Source organism: Dendrobium catenatum, unplaced genomic scaffold (genome assembly GCF_001605985.2).
Source record: "Dendrobium catenatum unplaced genomic scaffold, ASM160598v2 fragScaff_scaffold_1564, whole genome shotgun sequence".
NCBI lineage: Eukaryota > Viridiplantae > Streptophyta > Magnoliopsida > Asparagales > Orchidaceae > Dendrobium > Dendrobium catenatum.
Window position 1 is genome coordinate 175380 of NW_021320026.1, and position 21942 is coordinate 197321.

General features: G+C 36.2%; 1 protein-coding gene across 3 annotated transcripts in view; it reads left to right on the forward strand.

Moving 5' to 3' along the window:
• Positions 1-226: 226 nt before the first annotated feature.
• Positions 227-21942, forward strand: part of LOC110102891 — a 30721-nt gene continuing 9005 nt past the window's right edge. Inside the window, exons 1-9 of one of the 3 annotated variants that reach the window (XM_028700638.1) lie at positions 227-443; positions 639-1176; positions 4065-4390; positions 4577-4669; positions 4767-4857; positions 5852-5945; positions 6918-7015; positions 7213-7282; positions 8178-8281. In XM_028700638.1, coding sequence (XP_028556471.1) covers positions 844-1176; positions 4065-4390; positions 4577-4669; positions 4767-4857; positions 5852-5945; positions 6918-7015; positions 7213-7282; positions 8178-8281 — 1209 coding nt within the window. In that variant the 5' untranslated portion in view covers positions 227-443; positions 639-843. The remainder of the gene's footprint in view (positions 444-638; positions 1177-4064; positions 4391-4576; positions 4670-4766; positions 4858-5851; positions 5946-6917; positions 7016-7212; positions 7283-8177; positions 8282-21942) is intronic. The other 2 variants (XM_028700637.1, XM_020831398.2) reach the window with 2 other exon arrangements.

The window sequence follows — 21942 nt, forward strand, 5'->3', positions numbered from 1 at the left end:
TTTTTATATTATGAGCTATAAACATAATAAAAATATTTTAATCTAAATTAAAATTTAAGACATTTTTTCAAAAAAAAAAAAAAAAAACACATTTCTCCAATTTCCCCGCACTACGTCTAATTACCGGTAAAATCAAATCCAGATCGCTGGCGTAACACGCTAAGGCTATCAAGTCTTCCGAAGTCCGAATCAAGATGCCCGCATAACACAATAAGCGCGGGTCTCAAGTCTGCCCTTTGACCAACTTTCAGACTTCTTTGCTCTCTGCGTGTCAATTTTATTTTCCCGGAGGGTAACTCGGCGCTCCATTACTTCTGGCGTTGAAGGGATAACTCTCTCTCTCTCTCTCCCTCTCTCTGTTCTTCATCGGAGCTTTTGGTTGATAGATCGATCCATCACCAGGGTCTCCTTTTCGGCCATCGGAAGCTGATCTCCACTCGAAGGTTTGACTGATACCACAGTTCTGTTTTCTTGAATTCTTTGGCTTAGAGCTCATGTTTTTTTTTATAATTCGCTTTTGGTCTATTTGGCGCGATTAACTCCGTTTTGAGTCAGTTAATCGTTTTTCCTGTTCAGTCCATTCTTCCTTCTGCCTCGCTCACTGCTTTCATCTTTTTTATTTTTTTCAAAAAATGCAGGGGTATTGTTGTATTGGAGCTCTTTCAATAGAGTATAAGCTAATTGGACTTCTCCGATTATCCTTGGCTTAGCAGGGACATGGATGTTTTTTGCTCAGAATCATTTTTTGTACAATTTGCGTTGAAATTTGGTGTTTGACTAATAGGTAAACTCTCTTGGAGACAAGGGGAAGGCATATTGGATCACTTAACTAGGGTCAGCAGTATGGGTGGCCTTTGCTCGAAGAGATCCGCTGTAGATAAATCTCCTAGTGACAGTACCCTAAATGTCGATTACCTTGGAGATCACGACCCCAGTTCAGATAATTCTCGTGTAAAGATTAAGAGTGAATCTGTTGCTCTTCCTGCTGGAGAAAATAAGGACAAGTGGTTGCCTCAACCTCCTCTATCTTTCTCAGATCGGTTGATGTCGACGTTTGAGCAAAACCCAGATGACGCTGTTGATTTGCAGGCGCCCCAGATATCTAGGGTCCATTCACAAAAGTTCATGTTAACAAAGTCAAAGCCTGCAGCTTCTGCAAAGACTGGAACGATCAAAGTAAGTCATCTTGGAAAATTTCTCTATTTATCCGCAATGAAACTATGGGATTTGTAGAATTTCGTAAACTTATGTATTTTTAGCATAATTTATTCTTTTTTCGACAAGGCATAGGAATCTCTCTCTCTCTCTCTCTCTATATATATATATATATATTGCATCCAACTAAAGAACTCAAACATTTAAAAAATACATATATTTCAATTACACTGTATATCCAAATTGCGTGCTTTTAAAAAATACCAATTGTGTGTGTACACACACACACTTGTATAATTTCTTATGCTTAAGGTAAATGATTCTAAAACTTTATAATGTGAGTAATTTAATCAAATAAAATGTTTTGGACATATATGCCCTGTAGAACAATTTCAATGGTTCATATATAATATATTAATTCTAAAAGAGAGAAAATTGCTCATCATATTAAAATTCTTAAGAGAAATTTGGATAATTGAGGATTTAAAAATTTTTTAATAAAATTTTGATGTTGCTTATAATTTAATAAATAAATAAATAATTATAAAAATGCAATTTAAAATCATTTTCTGAATCTTTTCATTGTCCACACCTTATTATTTACTAGGCTCATTTTTTAGTGATTGTTAATCTCATAAAAAGGAAATGGTAAGAATTAGAAATTATGTGATATATATTACCTTTTTATGCTAAAAACTTATCAGCATTCCTTTTGTTATGAAATTAAGCAGGACATTGAGGGTGTTTGGTGGTAAAAGTTAGTTAGTTGGGGTTTGTGTGTTGAGTTAGCATTATGTTCTATTAACCTCCCTAGTTAGGGAGGGTAAGGATATTCAATAAATAAATAAAAATTTCTATTTCTTATAATAGATCATTTTTTTTACTTTTAGGAGTTTGAGCAACTTGAAATGCTCAAATAGGATTTATGATCTTATCAAAGGGTGCTTTCATTGTATCATTCAACATATCATCTTCTTGTCAAGAAATTTTTTCGATGTCTTTGTGCCCTGTCGCTGATGTTAGATTCATGATCTTCACCATTCTAGTGTTCTTGTCCATGCCAAATTGCTTGAAGGATTCCTATGTCCTTCATGCCCCTATTGGCACTATTCCAGATGTTGAAGCAATACATCTATAGTGACTCCAAGTTCTCTATTAATTCCACCAGATCTCTGCTTGTGCTTTTCTCGATTATACCTATTATCAACTACACAATGTAGATTTTCCTCATTGTGATTCCACCAATGCCCTTCCCAAAATTCCACCTTATAGACCATACAGACAACTCCATGACTTATTTTCTCCAAATATTTCTTTTTCTATCACGGCTAACAACCATTTAGCTTCCCTACAAGAAATTGCCATCAATCTTTAAAGTACAATTCACCAATTTCCCCATTTCAAATCTTGTCGGCATCTCTACTTGTTATTCAGTTCTTGAGCTGTCATTGACCTTCCACTATCCTAAAGAAACTTATTTTGCCAACCTATCCTTCCCTTCACCATGTCTTCATTCCTCCAAGAAAATTGCCTAAATCCTCTCTCGTGTCAATATCTATTGTCAAGGACCACCATTTTGATCATCTCCAACTTACTAAAGCTTCCTGATCACACCTGTTAACATCCTCAAAATGCCAGACTTTTTGTGTTTTTGAGCGCCATGCTTTGAGAACATGCAATCCTCCAACTATGGCAACAAAATATTGTTCACAAGAATCTATAATGGCTCTCAATTTTTTTTGTTCAGCAGTAGTTGATTCATCAATTGATTCACTTTGCATTTTAATGAAGGGTGACATTGGTTTGATTGAGGAGTCTTATGTAAGACTCAATAATTTGGATTATAAATTACCCCCTACATTTGTTATATTGAGAGATATTAATTGGAAATAATGAATCTCTAAAAGCATTGACATCTCCTTTATTTTCTATATCCACTTCTCCTTCTGAAAATGTTTTAGATGAACTAATTCTAATATCTTTCAAGGAAATGATAAAAAGGAAATCTTTGAGTACACTTTGCGAGTCTCGGTACCAATTCAAGGATAGGCTCTCTTATGAAGTTTGTGCACTACTCTGGATGTGCTAATGATTGAAATGATTCTTGATGTTAGGCATGTGCAAGCCTCCATACATTATTAGTTTTAAGCATCGAGTACTCCCGTGCCCATCATTCAACATTTTCTTTTGCGACATTATTGTTGATTTAATGCAGAAGAAGGATCCCGCTCAAGATATTGTAGGTGAATGGATGGAGGATTGGCTTGAGGAGTTCAACCTTAAGGGTATTGTGGGATGGGGAGTGATGTTGTAAGTCTAATTGGGATATTAAGAAGGTTGTTTACTAGTAAAAAGCAGTTAGTTACTTGGGGTTACTGAGTAAAGTTAGCCTTGTATTATATAAATACCACTCTTTAGTGAGGTTGAGGATATGCAATAAACAAATAAAAAATTTATTCTTATATTATTTCTTTCTTTTCTTTATTTTGGGAGTTGGAGCAGTTTGAAATGTTTGAATAGGATTTAGGATGCTATTACGTTTAATGCAATAACTCTAAAACCCTTGTCATAAGAAGATTTGTAAGTGCATTCTGTACAATCCAACAGTTTTACCAATTTGTGTCAAAACAAAATGACTTGATATGATGCAACATGATGGCATGTTAAACTCTTATTCAACTTAGGATCTCTTTTTAAATCCGCTATGATGAAAACATCAGCAAAATCCTCTTTCCTTTCTTTTATAAAATCAACCAATTAATTACCTAGTATAATCCTTCCCTGATGTGTGAATTTCTTTGAGCATACTTTGCAATTATTCATTTATTCTGATATGTTGCGGTCAAACATGAGTCCATGAATATGATTCACTATTGTTCCTTTATGCCGAGGTTGCTCCCTATTAACAGGTTGCAGAAGTGAGCTCAATTTTAGGAAGGGCTGGTACTGTTGGTTTTGGGAAAGCAGTGGAGGTTTTGGACAATTTTGGTAGTAGCATGACAAGTTTGAATCTTAGTAGCAGCTTTGTACCAGGATCAACAACTAAAGGAGGAAAAATATTTATTTTATCCTTTGAGGTTGCCAACACAATAGTTAAAGGTGCCAATCTTTTGCAATCTCTTTCGGAAGAAAACATAAAACATTTGAAGGAGGTGTTGCTTCCATCAGAAGGTGTGCAACTTTTGGTATCTAAAGATATGGATGAACTACTACGGACAGCGGCTTCTGACAAGAGGTTTGGCGAGAATTTTTTTCATGTCATATCTTAACTTCGTTTGCTTGTGAGCTTTGGACTTGAAAATAGGTGTTTCAAGATGTTATTTTTATTATTAATTTCTCCATTTTAAAAAAAAAATTCTTAGGATATGTTTATGGCTTGCTTCTCGTGCATCTATTCATATGGAATTGTTGTGCTGAACAGGGAAGAACTAAAAGTGTTTTCAGGGGAGGTTGTTCGCTTTGGAAATCGTTGTAAAGATCCTCAGTGGCACAATCTGGATCGCTACTTTGAGAAGTAAAATTGATCTTTTATAGTTTTCACAGCATAACGTCAAGCATTTGGCAAATTTATCTAATTCTATATTTCCTGTTCGTTTTGTTACTAATGTTAGGCTTGGTTCAGAAAGAACATTTCAACCTCAGTTGAAGCAAGATGTGGATGTAGTTATGAAGCATTTAATGACAATGGCTCAGTGCACAGCTGTAAGAGTCGTAAGATTACTATTATATTTATTTGGTTATCTCTATATTCGGCAGTGTAGGTTGTGTTTCTGTGTTGATGTTGGTCTCAATGAACATTTACAATCTTAGACAGTAACTAGCATTGAAGGATCTATCTTTACATTCAAACCGGATTGATAATGGATGATGCTTGGACTCCTAGTTCAGATGTTTGAGTTCAGCTTTTCGGAAGTAGTTTTTTTTTAATTTCTTTTGATGTTTATTTTTTTGCTGTATTTTCTGCATTTTATTTGTGATCTTCCATTGTGGTATACCTTTAGTACTTGATATTTCTTTGACTTTCTTTCCAATAGAGATCATAATCTCTTAGGTCTATATTTTACTGTGACATTAGATTAATCGGAAGACATCTTATATTTCATTAACCGGAAGACATTTTATATTTCATACAAGTCTTTATCTTCTGGTATCCCCCAAATTATGAAATTTGAGCTTACAGTGTTGCATATTTATGGTCTCCTATATGTAGTTATATTCATTATGCTAGCACTCCCCTCTCATATTTAATTGCGTTAGATATTTCATGTCATAGCTTTCCGGAATGGTTCCAATGAATGGAATTTCTGTTGGTAATCTGTCATGTCATGTCATGTTACAAGATTTAATCCTCAAATAATTAGAAAAACCAGATTATACTTGTCCTGCGTAAAAGACTTATGTGGTTTAGTTTAGACGACAACACTTCAATTTATGGTGGCTAGGCCTTTTTTTTTTTATAATTTCGTATCTTTGCTTCCACTTTTTTATTTTATTTTTTTTTTTATTTTTTTTATTTTTTCACTTGATTGTCATATTGTATGCTGTTTTAATATTCAATTTTAGGGAAACTGTTGAATGTCCTATCTATAATACATTCCTATTTATACTTAATAGATATTTTTATACTGCATTTTGGCTCTGCTACTATTTTTGTTCATTATGCCTTAATGTTATATGAATTTGTTTTTTTTTTCAGGAATTGTACCATGAGCTCCATTCTTTGGACAGGTTTGAACAAGATTACAAGAGGAAACTTCAAGAAGAGGAGAATTTCACCGCAGCTCAGAGAGGTGAATTACTTTTGTAATTGAACATCAGGATATTTTTTATGTTTTGGGAGGTAAATGTACAGCGACCAGACGAGCACAATATAAATATCACCACACTATATGGGAGCGCTAGAGAGAAGTTAGAAGAAAATTAGGGCTCAAGCATTAGAAAATTCAGAAAACTCAGGTCCTTATTCAAAATAGTGCTCAAGCATCTGAATTGACTTTCTTTGTGTTTTCAATTTTAATTTTTATTCAACGCAGCAAATAATTTTAAACATCAAGAGCTTGTGACTTATAAATTTTGTGAACTTGTTGCATGATTTTGGACATCTTAAGCATACGCCTCATTAGAAAACCTAGACTCTGGCTGTTCCTGGATTTTTTTTGCCAGGATGGCTTGTTTTCCTTGGTTAATTTTACTTAAATGATGTAGATCTTTAAGCACATGAATGCTTGTTTTTGCTACTGAAATTAAATATTCTTGAAGCAATTTAGTATCTTAAAAAATGATGAATAAGTTCATGAATAATTGCATTTTTTAGTGACTTAATAATTTTTTTAAGCGTCTAGCAGTAAAGTCGTGTTTCAAAGCAGTAGACTGCAATAAATAAATGGTTACAAGTGCTTGGTGGATGTAGATTTCTGTGCAGGGGAGGTACGGAAGTATGAAAATTAAGCAGAGTGATGTGGCGGTTGATATCATAATCACTCAGTTATGGGAAAACAGTAAAACCAGTATTCTCTGCTCATTTTGGTTATAATGGTTTTAAAATTCCTTGTGTGGAGTCGGCATGGTCTTTCTTAAAATAAAAGCCAGTCTTATACTTACGGTTAGATTTATGGGGTTGTTACAGGTAGGCCAAGTACTGAATTATTGAAATGGAGATGGTAACCACTGTATGAAAATACTGTTTTGGAATTAACCATTTTTAGCATTGTTTTCTTCTAGCTTTTTTTTTTCTTTCTCAATGCCGTTTAATTGACGTGCAGGAGACAGCCTACAAATATTAAGGCAAGAGCTAAAGAGCCAAAAGAAACATGTCAAGAGCTTAATGAAAAAGTCTCTTTGGTCTAGAATTTTGGAAGAGGTACGTAGTTAGTGGTGCTGCATATTGCGCCTTCATGCTAAGAAGTTTGATTATGCGTCACCCATGAATGAGATCACTAATTAACTTATTAGCTTGATGTTCTCTTTTTATTCCATCCCTTTTTTTTTTTTTTTTCATTGATGGTTATTGGGTGCATCACTTATTTATTGCACAAGACTGATGTATATCTGTTATAGGTCATCGAGAAACTTGTAGATGTTGTTGACTTCTTGAATCTGGAGATCCATAATGCCTTTGGTAGTGCTGGTACTCATTTTGCATCTGTTTTTAAGTTTTCCAAGTTAATTTGATTCCATGCCGTGGAGTTAGCATGCAAGTAATATGTACCTATTTCCAAGAGTTTTGGCCTCACTGGAAGGTTTTTATTTTTAGTCTATCATTTTAAGATTATTTGATGATCATGTTTTAGTTTGATTGCTTAAACGGTAGTTTCAAGGTTGATTGTGCCATTATGATGAATGCTATGCGTACTGGCCATTGTACTAGTTGGCAGCATATCCTACACATATTCAAAAAGAATTAAAGAAAGTTTTTATAACTTTAAGAAATGCATACATGCATGTTTAAGGCACACGTGCTTGTTTATTAGTTTATCAGTTATTATGTTTCTTTGACATTGTGTTTCAGCACATTTTATTTTGTACTCATTGCTTAACTGTTAGCCTTGGATGTGCTGCAACGGCGTCATTCTTCATGTCGTAGCAACTGAAAGCTCATAATTCTTGTTGGCTTAGTGATGAAGTCTGATTGTAAGGCTTGCGGAGAAAGGAGTTTCTCTGGAATGATTTTTTCAGTGTTCCGTTCAGTATATTAATGGGATATTACTGTACACACAACTTGCTTCAACATTCCAGCACATCAACATTTAGATGAACGTTCTACATATATTAATTTGCTATGGTACCTTATATTACCGCTTTCAAAGTACTGGTGTGATATTGCTAATTATCATTTTTAGTGTGGAGCTTGTTTTACTTTGTGGCTTAATATATGCATTGAATTGGTTATCAAGTATTTAGTTAGTAATTGAATTTATGAAGCAACTTCTGAAGCCCTTTTGAACTAAGCTATTAGCTTTGATTGACTAGCTTTTGTTTTTCTCTATACTGATTATTTTTCATTGGATTCCATGAAACTACAGATGGGGACAAACCAGTGAAAGGATCTATTGCTAGTAATCGGAGATTGGGTTCAGCTGGTCTAGCGCTACACTATGCTAATATTATCACTCAGATTGACACACTTGTATGTTCTTTAAGTGTTTGTGCAGTTACTATTACTTCATTTTTTTATTCTTATCTTTTCCAACCTGCATGTTCTTCCCCATTGATTTGAATACTGTTCAATACTTTCTACAACATTCACCTAGCATTTTTATTCTCATAATTTTGAAAATTTGGTTTCAGAATGTCAATCCAATTCACATATAGATGCCACCACAACAACAACAACATCAAGCCTTTGTCCCACTACATGGGGTCGGCTACATGAATCCTTTTTCTCCATTGCGTCATGTTAAAAGTCAAATTCTCATTTAAATCTAATAAAGAAATATCATTTCTAATATTTTCTAACCAAGTTGTTTTAGGTCTACCTATACATTTCTTAACATAAGATCATTTTTATAGATGCTGATTAACGAAAATTGTGAGTTTTTAATTGGAAGGATAAGATGGATATTTTTTTTTATAGAATATGTAAGTTATGCAGCTGTTGGAGATGGTTTGGAGTGAATGAAAGATTATGAAGTTGTATTCTTTTGAGATGGTCAAGGGCTTTAGTTGGGTTTAGGCTAGTTTGAATTATTGTTGAGATTGTGGAGCTTGGGTGGATAATTCATTGGGCTTATGAAGGTATGAAGGTATTACTATTAGGATGTGAAGAGATGGTGGCAATAATGTTTTGGGGTGCTAACGGGCCTTGAGGTGTGTAGTTGTTGTGGGAATGCATGTGCTCAAATTTTGAACTATTTTGGGGAAGCTTACAAAGAAATAAAAATCTTTTGCATGGGAGTTAAGGGATTGAGAGAAAAGGCTACATAACATAAGAGGGGATGTAAATGATGGGAAAGCACCAAATAAAAGTGCCAAAATAAGAATATACAAGTAGATAATTCCAACCTCTCCAAAGGAATGGGAAGAGGAGAGCCAACAAGCCAACATCGTGGAAAAAGCCATCAAACTATTTCTAAAAGTAGATAACTCTTCAAGTTGTTTTCAATTTATAATAATTTGATTGTATATGTCATTCCTATGCATATGCATATCATTTGGATACATTTGATGCATAAGAAATCAAAATACATAATATTAAGAAGGGTTGACCAAGTGGATGTATATTGTTGTCGAAGTTTTACAGTGTATGCATGTATGTTTGAAAATTCAAAACACAATTCGTGCATGCATCAAAACATCGAAGGAGAAGCTTAGTGAAGGAGGGTTGTTCATTGACCATTTACTTGCATGGTGATGTGGAATTTTTATTCTGACTTGCTTGGGTGGACTAAAATTAGCTAGTTTACTTGGCTACATTTTGCATGGTTACATAATAAACTATTATATAATTTCTTTCATTAATAAAATAAGAATGCAATAATGCAAAATAAAATACAAAATAATATAAAAAAATTCATGAACTATGCTGCATCAGCTCCCTAAGTCCCCAATAATTCTTCCCTAAAGAGTTAGAAGCTAGGTAAGGTAGCAATGGTGCCTATTTGATGTCTGCCAGTGTTATTAAATGTCCTTAGCTGGAGGTAAACCTTTGAAAATTTGTAAATATTAAAGGAGACCTATATGTCTTGCAAGTGAATTATGTTTTTAGTCCCACTACTTAATGAATTTGTTAAGAGGTAAAGTATAAAATGCTATGAGAATTGAGAAGTGAAACATATCAGGAGGCAAATTTAGATGATAAGTAATGAATCCAAGGGTCCTATACACTTATCATGTAGAGACACTCAGGGAATGATGTAATAGAAAACATGTCCATCAATATACTGATAGGAAATACTTGAGTTTACAAGTAACCCTAAGGGAAATACTTGAGTTCGCAAGCAAATCTATCACTAATTGGCGAAAATAGTGAGAATAACGTAAAATCTGGACCAAAATCTGCCACCAACTTTGTATTGCAACACGGAAATCAAAGCCAAACAAACACGAAGCGATACAACATCCAACCAAAAACTGAACTTCTCAACCAAAAACACAAAGCGATACGTCATCCCCGCCCTCCCCCCCCCCCAATTCAAAATTTGAATTCAATTTGGCTAGTGGGGCTCACCCATGTGGGCGGCAAGAGCAAAGGAGGCGACATTAGTCCACCTCCTGTATACCCGAGTCGGCCCTTGGGCCGATTCAACATGAAAAATTGTATTCCCCAATTTACCTTGGTCTCCCCCAAGGTTTGCAGCCATTTCATCCCCAACATGACATCCATACTCCCCAATTCCAAGGGAAGAAAATCCTCTCTCACCTGTATCTCCTGAATGGTCAACACCACTCCCCTACAAACTCCTCTACCCATTTCTACATTTACGGTGCCCATCATCTCCACGTACCTTCCTGTATCCACTAGTTTCACCCCTAAGATCAACAATCTGTGTGAAGATGAAATTGTGGGTTGCCCCACTATCTATCAACACTACTACGTCCCTATCAGCTATCTCTCCCTTCACCTTCATAGTGTGATTCGGTGTGAATCCCACTACTGCGTTTAGGGAGACTTCTGCCACATCCAAATGCAACTTCTCCTCTTCTTCCGTCTCTAACCCGCTTCCACCTCCCTCTTCAACTTCCTCGTTATCACAGACAGTGAGAACCTGAAGAGTTCGGTCCTTACACCTATGCCCCGGCATATACCTCTCGTCACATTTAAAACACAACCCCTTTGCTCTTTTTTCTTGTATTTTCTTCTCCGTCAGCCTTTTGAAACTTCCCTCATTTCCCCCTCCTCTAGTTCTCTCTCTAGGCACCTCCTTTAGACTCCCTGGTGTCGCTCCCTTGGGAGCCAAGACTGTAGTTGTCGTCCTATATGACCCCCCCCCCCCCCCCCTTGATCCCCCTAGGTCCTCTCTCAAACTGCTTTTGATCCTCCACCAACTAGGTTAACTCCATGGCCTCCCCCAGATCTCTTGGCCTCATCAGTTTAACCGCTACTCGGATATCCTGTTTAAGTCCTTTCATAAAGTTCCCCTCCAGCACCATCTCTGAGAGCCGATCCAATCTGCTGGCCAAGTACTTGAACCTGTCACGGTCCCCTCTTGGGTCAGGGCAAAGAATTGCTCATAGAAGTCTCATCCTCTATAGGTTAGGAAATGTTCCAATAAGCACTCCTTGAACTCTCTCCAGCTCTTAATGGGTTGCCTCATGTCCCGTCATTGGTACTAAGCCAGTGCCTTACCCTCCAAGCATAGTCCTGTCACTGTCAACTTCTCTTCCTCTGTCAGCCCGTTGACAGAAAAATATTGTTCCACCTTGTAGATCCAACCATGCCTATCCTCGCCCTCGAAGATGGGCATCTTCAGCTTTCTCACCTTCGGGTCACCCCAATTGCTCCTGGATCCTCCAAATCCTCCGATGCCATGAATGGGAGGCGCTCCCCATCTGTCACGATCTTCCCTCCGGCGATCATAATCGTATTCATCATCAACTTCCCCTCTCCTTCTTTTAAATTCGGCACCTCAGTGGTGAAAATCCCCCTTTCCCACAAAACCAGCCCTCCTCTTTTCGTAGCCCATATTCATCTCCTCTCTAGAAAGTGGTTCTAGAGGTGGCATGCCGTCCTCTCCCTTAAGGATCTCCACTTTTGAATTTTTCCTCCTCCTAAACGGGTTCAGATTCCCCCCTATACCATGGCCGCCGGTGGTCTCCCTTGCTTCCGATGTCGTCGGATTGGTCTTCACCTCTAGTAATTTCTTCAACATCTCTTCCATCAAGTGAACTTCCCTTCCAACCTTTCGTTGTTGGAGAAGATTTGATTTTGAAAATCAAAGAATTTTTCCTCAAAATTGGATTTTAATTGTCCAATTTCACATTCCAACACTTCGACTTTCTTTCCGGTCATCTTTCTTCCCAAGGATCTCAAGAGAGCTTCTGGATGCGAAAAAACCGTTGAAATTTCAGAATTTCAGCCGCCAATGGTTCCAAGCTGATGCTCTGATACCAATTTGATAGAAAATACTTGAGTTCGCAAGTAACCCTAAGGGAAATACTTGAGTTCGCAAGCAAACCTATCACTAATTGGCGAAAACAGCGAGAATAACGTAAAATTTGGACCAAAATCAGCCACCAAACTTTGTATCGCAACACATAAATCAAAGCCATTTAAATTTGGACTTAAGTTAGAAGGTTAATTTGTATTAAATTATCTTTCCGAATTTAATTTGGCTTAGATTGGAAACTTATTTAATCCCCTTAATTCCGTACAATCTTCTTTAAAGCTTGTGGTCCCTCCCCTTCACCCCTTGGCCGCCCCTCTCTCATTCTCTCTCTCTCATTTATTTATTAGGCCCATTAATGCTCCTCAAATCAATCTATCAATTCCCAATTATTTCCTCCCTTTAACACTGAAATTAATTTCAGACTTTTGAATTTATTTCCCTCCCTATTCAAATTAAAAAATTTCCTGGAATTAAAATTCCCCTTATCCTCCTCGCTGTGGCCGGCCACTACCCCATCCACTCCCACTTAAACTAATCGACCAAACCCTAATTTCATCCTTCCCAGCATCAACTACTACAGGATTTCAACATCACAAGATTGCTTTATTGCATTCAAGAACTTGTCAATATGCTTTCCAGAAATTACAACACACAGTAGCTTGATATCCTGCTGTCAAGAACATTTGTATTGGTTGTCCAGACGTCCAACATACCTTCACTTGCTGTCCCGCCATCTAGAATACACTACTTTGCTGTCCAGACTTGTGAGAAGGCTTCCTATTGTTGTCCTCCTTCAGAAGCAACCACATAACGTCGCCGTTTGGGTAAACTCTTCCCCTTTCCCTTTTACCTACTTACTCTCCCTTGATTGTGACATTATATAGATTGTGAAAGCTTTCTCCGTAAGCCAAATTATTTCGAGTGTGAGTGAGTGGACCCAACTAGTGACTAATATCATTGTTAATTTAGGAATTTCTCGTTGAAAATCTTTCATGTATGTTATGCTTGAATAATTGATTATTTTGTGATATTAAATTCTAGTTTTGTGACTTGGCCTAAGCTAGTTTCACCCCTATCTCATTTTTGTTCATTGTTTAAAATCACTACATATTTAATATTTAATATTGCTCTCAAATAAAAGTGTGCAACTTCTTATTTAACATTGCCTAAGCATTTAAGTCCTACATCAATTTCACTAGCTGTCCAACATGGCCCTTAAATTTTACCCAATATTTTTGCCCCAACTAGCCACGCCAGATGTTGTTTCACATGGTACTAGTCTACCAACCGGCCCACTAGCTCCTCTTCCTACTTTATTTAGTTCATTGTCTCTCTTTGATTTAATTGCTCATGGATGCCACCTTATCAATCCATGCGGGCTATTTATTACAATTAATTGTATCACTAATTTTAGTCTTTGATTTTTTAGATTTTTTATTAGAAATCTTACAACGATTATATATGTGCTAAAAAAATATTAGAATTAAACATAATAAGTTCTCTCTAATTCTTGTCATACTATCAGAGGGTTATAGTTGGTCTCTTAGCATTTCTATAAGCTATAGCTGTAATTATTGTCTTATCTAAGTTTTCATTTTCCCTCTCACCTAATCCTCCCATTTGTAGCCTTCATTGTTCTAGTCCTATTTTTTTCCAAGAGAATTACAAAACATTTCTACGGCATTTTGTTTGAATGTAGAGAATTACCCGAAGTAGTTACAATTGGTTTGCACCTTCTCGAGAGAGGAGAAAAATTAGGTCTTTTAATTAGAGCCAAATCTTAGCAAGGATATCTTACATTTGATGCTTAGGATGACATGACTTTATGGAATTATAAAGCCATATCAAATTAAAAATTCAAACACTAAAAAATTGAGGATAGTAGCTATAAATTTATTTGCCTCAAGGCACTTGATTAAGGTGCACCACATTCTAGTGAGGCATACACCTCAAAATCCCAAGTGAGGCATATATTTCAATGTTATTTTACTACACCTTGGTCTGAGGTGTGCCTCATAATTAATGTTCAATCATGGCGTTACCTCTTAATATGCTATCCCGTTTTAACTTTGAGATTGAATGATGAATTAGAGGAGTGGGCTTTTAAGTGGAAGGATTAGAGAGAGATATTTTTCTTATTGTGTATGGATATTATTATCAAGCTTTTGGATGTAGTTTGCAGTTTTGAGTGAATGGAGATTTGTGAAAATACGTCTTGAGATATATCTGATAGCTCCGATTAGGTTTAGGCTTGTTTGGGCTCACGTTGAGAGTGTGGAGCTTATAGGGATGATTCATGGGGCTCAGGAAAGGATGAGGACTTGGCTACAATGAGTCTAAGATGTGGTGTGATAGTATAAATAAGAATTCGGGGTTGCTAAGGGGTGTTAAGATGTGTAGAGGTGATGGGAAAGCAAGTGGATGAATTTTAGACTATATTGAGGAAACTTAAAAAGAAATATAATTTCTTTTCATGGGGTGAAAGGTTTTTAAGATGGAGAACTTAATAACACAGTGGGGGATGTAAATGAAAGGGAAACATCATAAAATAGTGAAAAAATAATAATATGCAAGTTCATAAACTCAACTTCATCAAAGGAATGCGGAGAGAAGAGTCAGCAAGCCATCCTCAAGAAAATAGCCACCAAGATAATTCCAAAAGAAGATGAATCTTCAAATTGATTTCAATTCATAATAATTTGATACTGTATGTCTTTCTTATATATATATATATATGGTTGTATTGGATTAATAAAAAAAATCAAAAGACAACATTATAGAGGGTTGATCAAGGAGGAGCGTCTTGTATATTGATGTGGAAGCTTAATTCGATGTGGGTGGATTAAAGTTAGCTAGCTTGTACCACCACCTTTTACATGGTTACATAATAAATTATTGCATCATTTCTTTCACTATGTTATATTGATAACATCAAAATATAATCATCCAAAATAAAATAAATAGCATAAAGGTATTCATGATCTATGCGTGGTTAATTGTTTTTTACTTTTTTTTTTCTCAAGATTGGCTTCGAGTACTACAAATAATTTCTCGTTTTCCTAATGAAAATTATTCCCAAACATACTTAAAAGGCAATATCATTGATGTCCTAATATATTAGTCATAATTTTTAAAGTGTACTTCATGCGTAAGGTTTTTGCAAATACAAACTCAGAGATGTAATTATCTTCAAATATTTCAAGATTCTAACCTATGATGCTCTAGGTTAGAATGGGGCAACCTAACTATGCTATACAATCTCATTCTTTATTCTCTTCAATATCCTGAGTATTTTTAAGTTGTTAATTGATGATTATGGAGATCATGATCGGTATTGATGCAAGAGTTTAAATGAGCGTGTGATTGCACCATGATTGTCAGTATTATACCTGTAAAATTTTTGTGTTAATTTGTCTAGCACCAAATATCTCATTCTGACAAATAGTAGACCATAATTTTTCCATGTGAAAAATTGGCATATCATAATTTTTGAAGAAAATAAAATGTATTCTATTGAAAATATGTACTTACTAATATCAAAATATGAAATTTTGTAAATAACCATATTATGTGATTTTCAGTTGTGGATTGCTACTATCATTGATTGAAAAAAAAACATTGGTTTAATCTTTCTAATATGTCGTGCTACTGGATTCACTGATATTGATGCGACCCTTTCATACACATAGCCCAAAAGAAATCCATCCTTCGGCCCTTTTATCTCTATGTTGACCTCTGTATAAAAAGAAGAAGAAGAAGAAGTCAGGAATCCCTCATACCCGTTGAGTCCCCGGAATCAGGCCGGTTTTTCTCCTGAAATCGCGCTAGAACCTCTGCAAACGGCGCCGAACAGTCCGAGTATCCTGCGTAAATCCTGTAAACACCTCCTTTTCATGTCTATAAAACAAAGACGGAGAGGCTTCTCCCCGGCTCTCTCCCATTCGCTCCACACACAGAACTCCCGCTCCTACCGTGCTCCCGATCTGCTCTCTCGGTTCGTAAATCCCTCTCAAACTCCGATTCCCGCATCAAAATTGAGATCTCCAACTTCTTCTGCTCCCTGCTTCCCCTCTCTGCTGCTCTGACGCCTCTCACCACAGAGACCGAACCAAGTCCCTCCTTCCTCCGATCAAAACCAAAACCAAGCCTTTGCTCCTTCCGTCCCTGCCCTGTTCGCAACCCGTCGGCTGAGAGAGAGAGAGAGAGAGAGAGAGAGAGAGAGAGAGAGAGAGAGAGAGGTTATCATAATTATTAATAATTATAGTTATTGTTAATTATAATAATTATGTTATTATTATTACTATTATTAGGGATTATTTATAATTAATTTATAATTAATCTCAAATTAAATTCAAATAATTTATAATTAATTATAAGTTAAATTCAGTTAATTTCTAATTAATCTTAAATTAACTATAATTAATTATAATTAATTTTTAATTAATTATAAATTAAATCTAATTAATTTGTAATTAATTTTAAATTAAATATAATTAGTTTTAAATTAAATACAACTAATTATAATTAATTTATCATTAATTATAAATTTAATTTTCGCCCTGATATGTGTGTCAACCTCGTCATAGCCATTTGCAAAGGTATAAACTCATAAACCCTTAAACTCCGAGAACTCACTTTCGACGCTTGCAACGCGACAAAACGACCACCTATACACGCTTTGCATAGTGTGGTGGGAGGAAGTTCGTCGCGGTGCTCTCAAAGAATCGGGTGATCACCTAAAATCCCTTCTTCAGTATTCGTAGCGCACCGGAAAACCGCTTATACACACTTTTCTTAGCGTGGTGGGATGAGAACCCGATGCGATGTGTACGACGAAGTGGGGATACCCATAAGTACTCGCTTGCGGGGAAACAACTGATTTTCCTTTGCAACAGGTACTGAAGACCCATACACACTTTTCTTAGCGTGGTGTGGGATAAAAAAAAATGTGGTCGTGGTGTCCTCGTTCGAGGATGCTTTTCTTAGCGTGGTGGGAAGGCCCAGTTTCCAATAGTTTGCCCCTAAACGGAGGAGACGTTGGGAGGCTGCCGAAATTTTGGGTGAACATAAGACTACGCCCGGACCTGATTTAACTCAAAGGATAATAAAATTTGTGAACCTTTGAACAAAATTTGAACTAAACATACAAGTTGACTATATGAAACTATGCTCAGAACTCAAATCAAATTACTAAAAAAGGCTTGAACTTAAATAAATGAAATTGAATGAACCAAGCCTGATTCATATACAAAGGAGCTCAAACTCAAATGAACCAAATGCAGTGGACTTGAACTTAATTCAAACTCAAATAAGTTGTAAAATTTTGGACAGCTGGGGACTTGAACGAATGGAAGAGGTTCATCAAGAACCTGAACTATACTTGCACACCAAACTTGTGGACTCTTGGACAACATAAGACTTGATTGGAAAAGTCCACAAGGAGCTTGAACGTGTTTTAAACCTAGACTTAAACATCGAGTCTAAATAAAGTACAGAATGACATAAAATTCAAGCAACTAGTTAAGAACTGAATTTTGAATCATTAAATGCTTGGTCAAACATGCAGTTACTAGATGACAATCACGATTGTTCAAACAAGGATCGAAAGACTTATGTCTCTCTCACAAGCAACAATTCAAAGATCTTCAAACAAGTAGCCCCTTCGATCATTTAAATATATTAAAATCAATGTCACACATTCAAACAAGGATTCATGTATAAGTTGAACATAAACTCTGGCATTAAATTTTTGGATTATCATATGTGACTTGTAAGTGTCATGTGGATTAGAATAAAGAATCTAAGGATAATATCATGTTCCTAACATATTCTGTAAATCACCTTTGAAGGCCAATAATTCACAAGTGGGAATTTAGTTATAAATAACAAGAAGATTGTAAAGTTATGATATGGGGGCTATCAGAGCCTACAAGATCATTCACAAAATCAAACATGACTTGTCCCCCAGTAATAATCAGTAAGAATCATCACCTCTACTCAATGGTTATCGTACAAGAGCTCCAATGGATGATAGTATTGAATGAGTTATGAATGTAGTGATACATTTACAAATAATACATGGAGATATAACAACCTTTCTACGAGGTTAAATGGCAAGCACATGTATCAAATAACCAATGAGCCATAATGCACACAGTGGATAGCTCATGAATGTGGCGATCATGTAGAATGCACAATAAAGGTGTTAATCCATGAAGAAAGATTCATAAGTGTTGCAAATCTACAAAAGGAGCTACTAATGAAGATGTAAATGAATGTAATAGATCATCAATCAACTTGAAGGCATATAATGACAGGGGACAAAGATCTACAATATATATGGGCATCTACAAACAAATGTGGATGACCTTTCATGTATACAGTAGTCCATTTATGAAAATACAGAAAACCTTCAACAAACGCAAGTTCCTAAAACCCAAAATAGGAGATTCGTTAGTGCACTATGATCCACATGAAAAAAATAATAAATAGTGCACGACAGTCTACCTGTATAAAGCAGCAAACAATTCTATTCAGAAGCTGCTATAACATGTCACCGGATCTGCAACGTTCGTACAAGCAGACAAAAGACGTTTACAAATATTTTAAAATTGTCCCCCCCCGCACATGCACTGTAATTTGTATACACATACGTACACAAAAAGGTCAAGTACAATCATAAAACTCGCATAGGCCCCGATGAGCGTGTTATTGGTACACACGTGACGTCTAGGGATACTGCGCTGATTATTAAATTTGAACCCGATCCTCCTAAGAAGGTAAATATGAGTTGACAAGGTTCATCAATATAATCATAAAATGCCCCTAAACACCCGCATGGGCCCTAACGAGCGTGTTATTAGCACACAGGTGACGTCGAGGGATACTGCGCGAGTCAATAAGTGAATTCAAGTTCGAACCCGATCCTTTTATGTGGATTAATAGGAGTTGACAAGGTTCGAACCATCAAACAAATATACGGTGTTGGCGACCGATATATTTGTCTGAATACATTCATAGTAGGTCATCAAGACCTATAACATTGAGAATTCACTAACAAAGACGTAAAACTTACGAAACTTGATCCTCTGTCGATAACACGATGGAGTCGACAAAGTTCATCTATAAAATGCAAATGTTTTCAAATATAAATGACCCCAAACACCCGCATGGGCCATGGCGAGCGTGTTATTGGTACACATGTGACGTCTAAGGATGTTGCACGGGTCAATAAAGTCGAATCCGATCCTCCTAAGCAGGTAGGAGTCGACAAGGTTCAACAAATAATTATAAAATGGCCCCAAAGACCCGCATGGGCCCCGGCGAACGTGTCTTAAATACACACGTGATGTCTAGGGATGCTGCGCGGGTCAATAAGTAATTCAAGTTCGAACCTGATCATTCTATGCGGATCAATAAAAGTCGACATGGTTCGAACCATCAAATAAATATGCGGTTGTGGGGACCGATATATTTGTTTTAATACATTCATATTAGACCTTCAAGGCCTATAATTAAGAGAATTCAGTAACAAAGGTGTAAAGCCTACGAAATCTGATCCTATGTCGACATCTCGACAAAGTTGACAAGATTCAATCTATAAATACAATGGCCTCAAAGTACACCCCGATGATGGTCGTGTTGAATGTAAATCTCAACTGGATGGGTGATTCAAACATATTCCAATGCCACCTAGATTCCTACGAAATTCAAAGCTCCAAAGATTCAAAAAATTCCAAAATCCTAGATGTTTAAAATTGAAAATCAAACCATTAAACACTCAAAGTAAATATCCATGCACCCTCTGCAACAGTTTGCTAGGTAGATAAATTAAAATTTACTCTCACATAGAGCTAATGCCTAGTCAAAAATATCACTAAGATCCATTCTCAAACAATCTCCTGCCATTAAGGACGTGATATGTATCCTCTAACCGGCGGTTTTACTGCCAAATGGCACCGCAGGATTAACAGTTATGACCCGGGGCCCTCTGAACTGAGTGTTTTTGCCGCCAAATGGCACCACGAAATACCGGTTTTGGTCAGAGCCAATACGTTTCTTAATGATATCAAATCTTTGAGATATGAATCAATAAGTTATGATCGATAAGGCACAAAGTCCTCTGTTAGCTAAGTTGGATTCAAATTTGTCCCCTTAGACAAATACCCACCCCAGGTCTACAAGGTCCCCTTGGACGAAGCAACCCATGGCCGCCGACAAGGATCCTTCTGTCAGGTTGGGTCGACTACCTCCTCTGACTAAGTAGAATAGGGACCACGATGGCCCGGGACGACGGAACCATGGGATCTTGATCGGGTCCATCATCCATTCCCTCACCATCTGCTTTAAGTGCAAGATGGTGAAAATTTTTATTTTAAATACAAAATCTTTAAACTTCAAACCTAATTCTCAAATTCCAAACCCATGCTGCTACTATATGCCAGATAACACGTATCTTTATGTATCTGATTGACGACTAGCTTTTATTGAAAGTTCTCTCTCGTTACTGAGAGGGGTAATTAACTATAAGGGCTTGTGCCTATAGGAAACCAGAACTCAGATCATAAAGTCCTCGCAAAATGAGGGCGAAATCTCTGGGTAGTGTCTTATCTACAAATCCATCTGCCTTCCAAAATTTACCTCGAAACTTATTCCGTTAACACTCCCTCCCTGAAAAAAAGGCAAAAAACCAATCGGGCGGAGGCCGGGGCTGAATTTTCGAAGCCCACACTCTACTATCACAACCCTCCTTTCTTCCCTTTAAATTGGGCATGTGAAAATTTTCTATGTACATTTTCCAATTTTTTGTACTACTAAAGTGATTGAGTTACCACTATCTTTTGGCTTTTGTTCTACACACTTGGAAAAAATTAATTGTTTCTTTTAATAGTACACATCTCCGAGCTTAGGAAGCAATCAGAACCTATCAAAAAATAAGTATTTCTTATATTTGCATTTATGACCCTACCCAATATTGGCTTCTCCATTAGGGTATAAATGAGCCGAGTTTGAGTGAGCTTGCTTTGTGTTCACATTTGACTCATACAAATTTTTGTGCGTTCGTGTTTGGCTCATTTAGATTCAAGCCGATTTCAAAGATGTGGAAAATAAATAAATAATGAGCCCAATACGATAGAACCATTTTACTTGTCTACTAACTAATTAATAAATTTAAATAATACAAAATAAATAATAGATAATTTAATGTGTGTGTGTATTGTGTTCCTAGTAGCTAGTAATCGTGAAGGTTAGATTTGGTCTGCTTCTATATTTTTGGTTTTTGGGATGATATTGTTGATTGCAAATGAAGTTCTAATTGTTTAATGTGCAGTCTTAAGTAATCAAGTTGGTTTCTCTAATTTATAACATTAATCAATAGTTATCATTATGCTCAGTGATAAAATGACCGTATTTGAAAGGTACTTACTAATCATTATTTCTAACATATTTAATAATGGAGAAATAATCTTTTTTTAAGATTAAATTATTAAGCAAACTGAAAACAATGTTTTTTATGCAAGCATCCATCTCATACTACACTAAAGGTTAGAGTTTCCCTAATTTTAGGAAAGTTGCTTTCTCAGTTTTTAGGTGTTGCAGTATATTGTAGTGTACATGAAGTAGAATGGTGGCGGAAATAATGGAATGGTATGGTTTTATATTGTTGATATGAAAAAACTCCTAAAGCTCACCAAAGGAAAGTTGGATGAAATTCGCCAAGCCTTGAACCTCAAAATCAAGC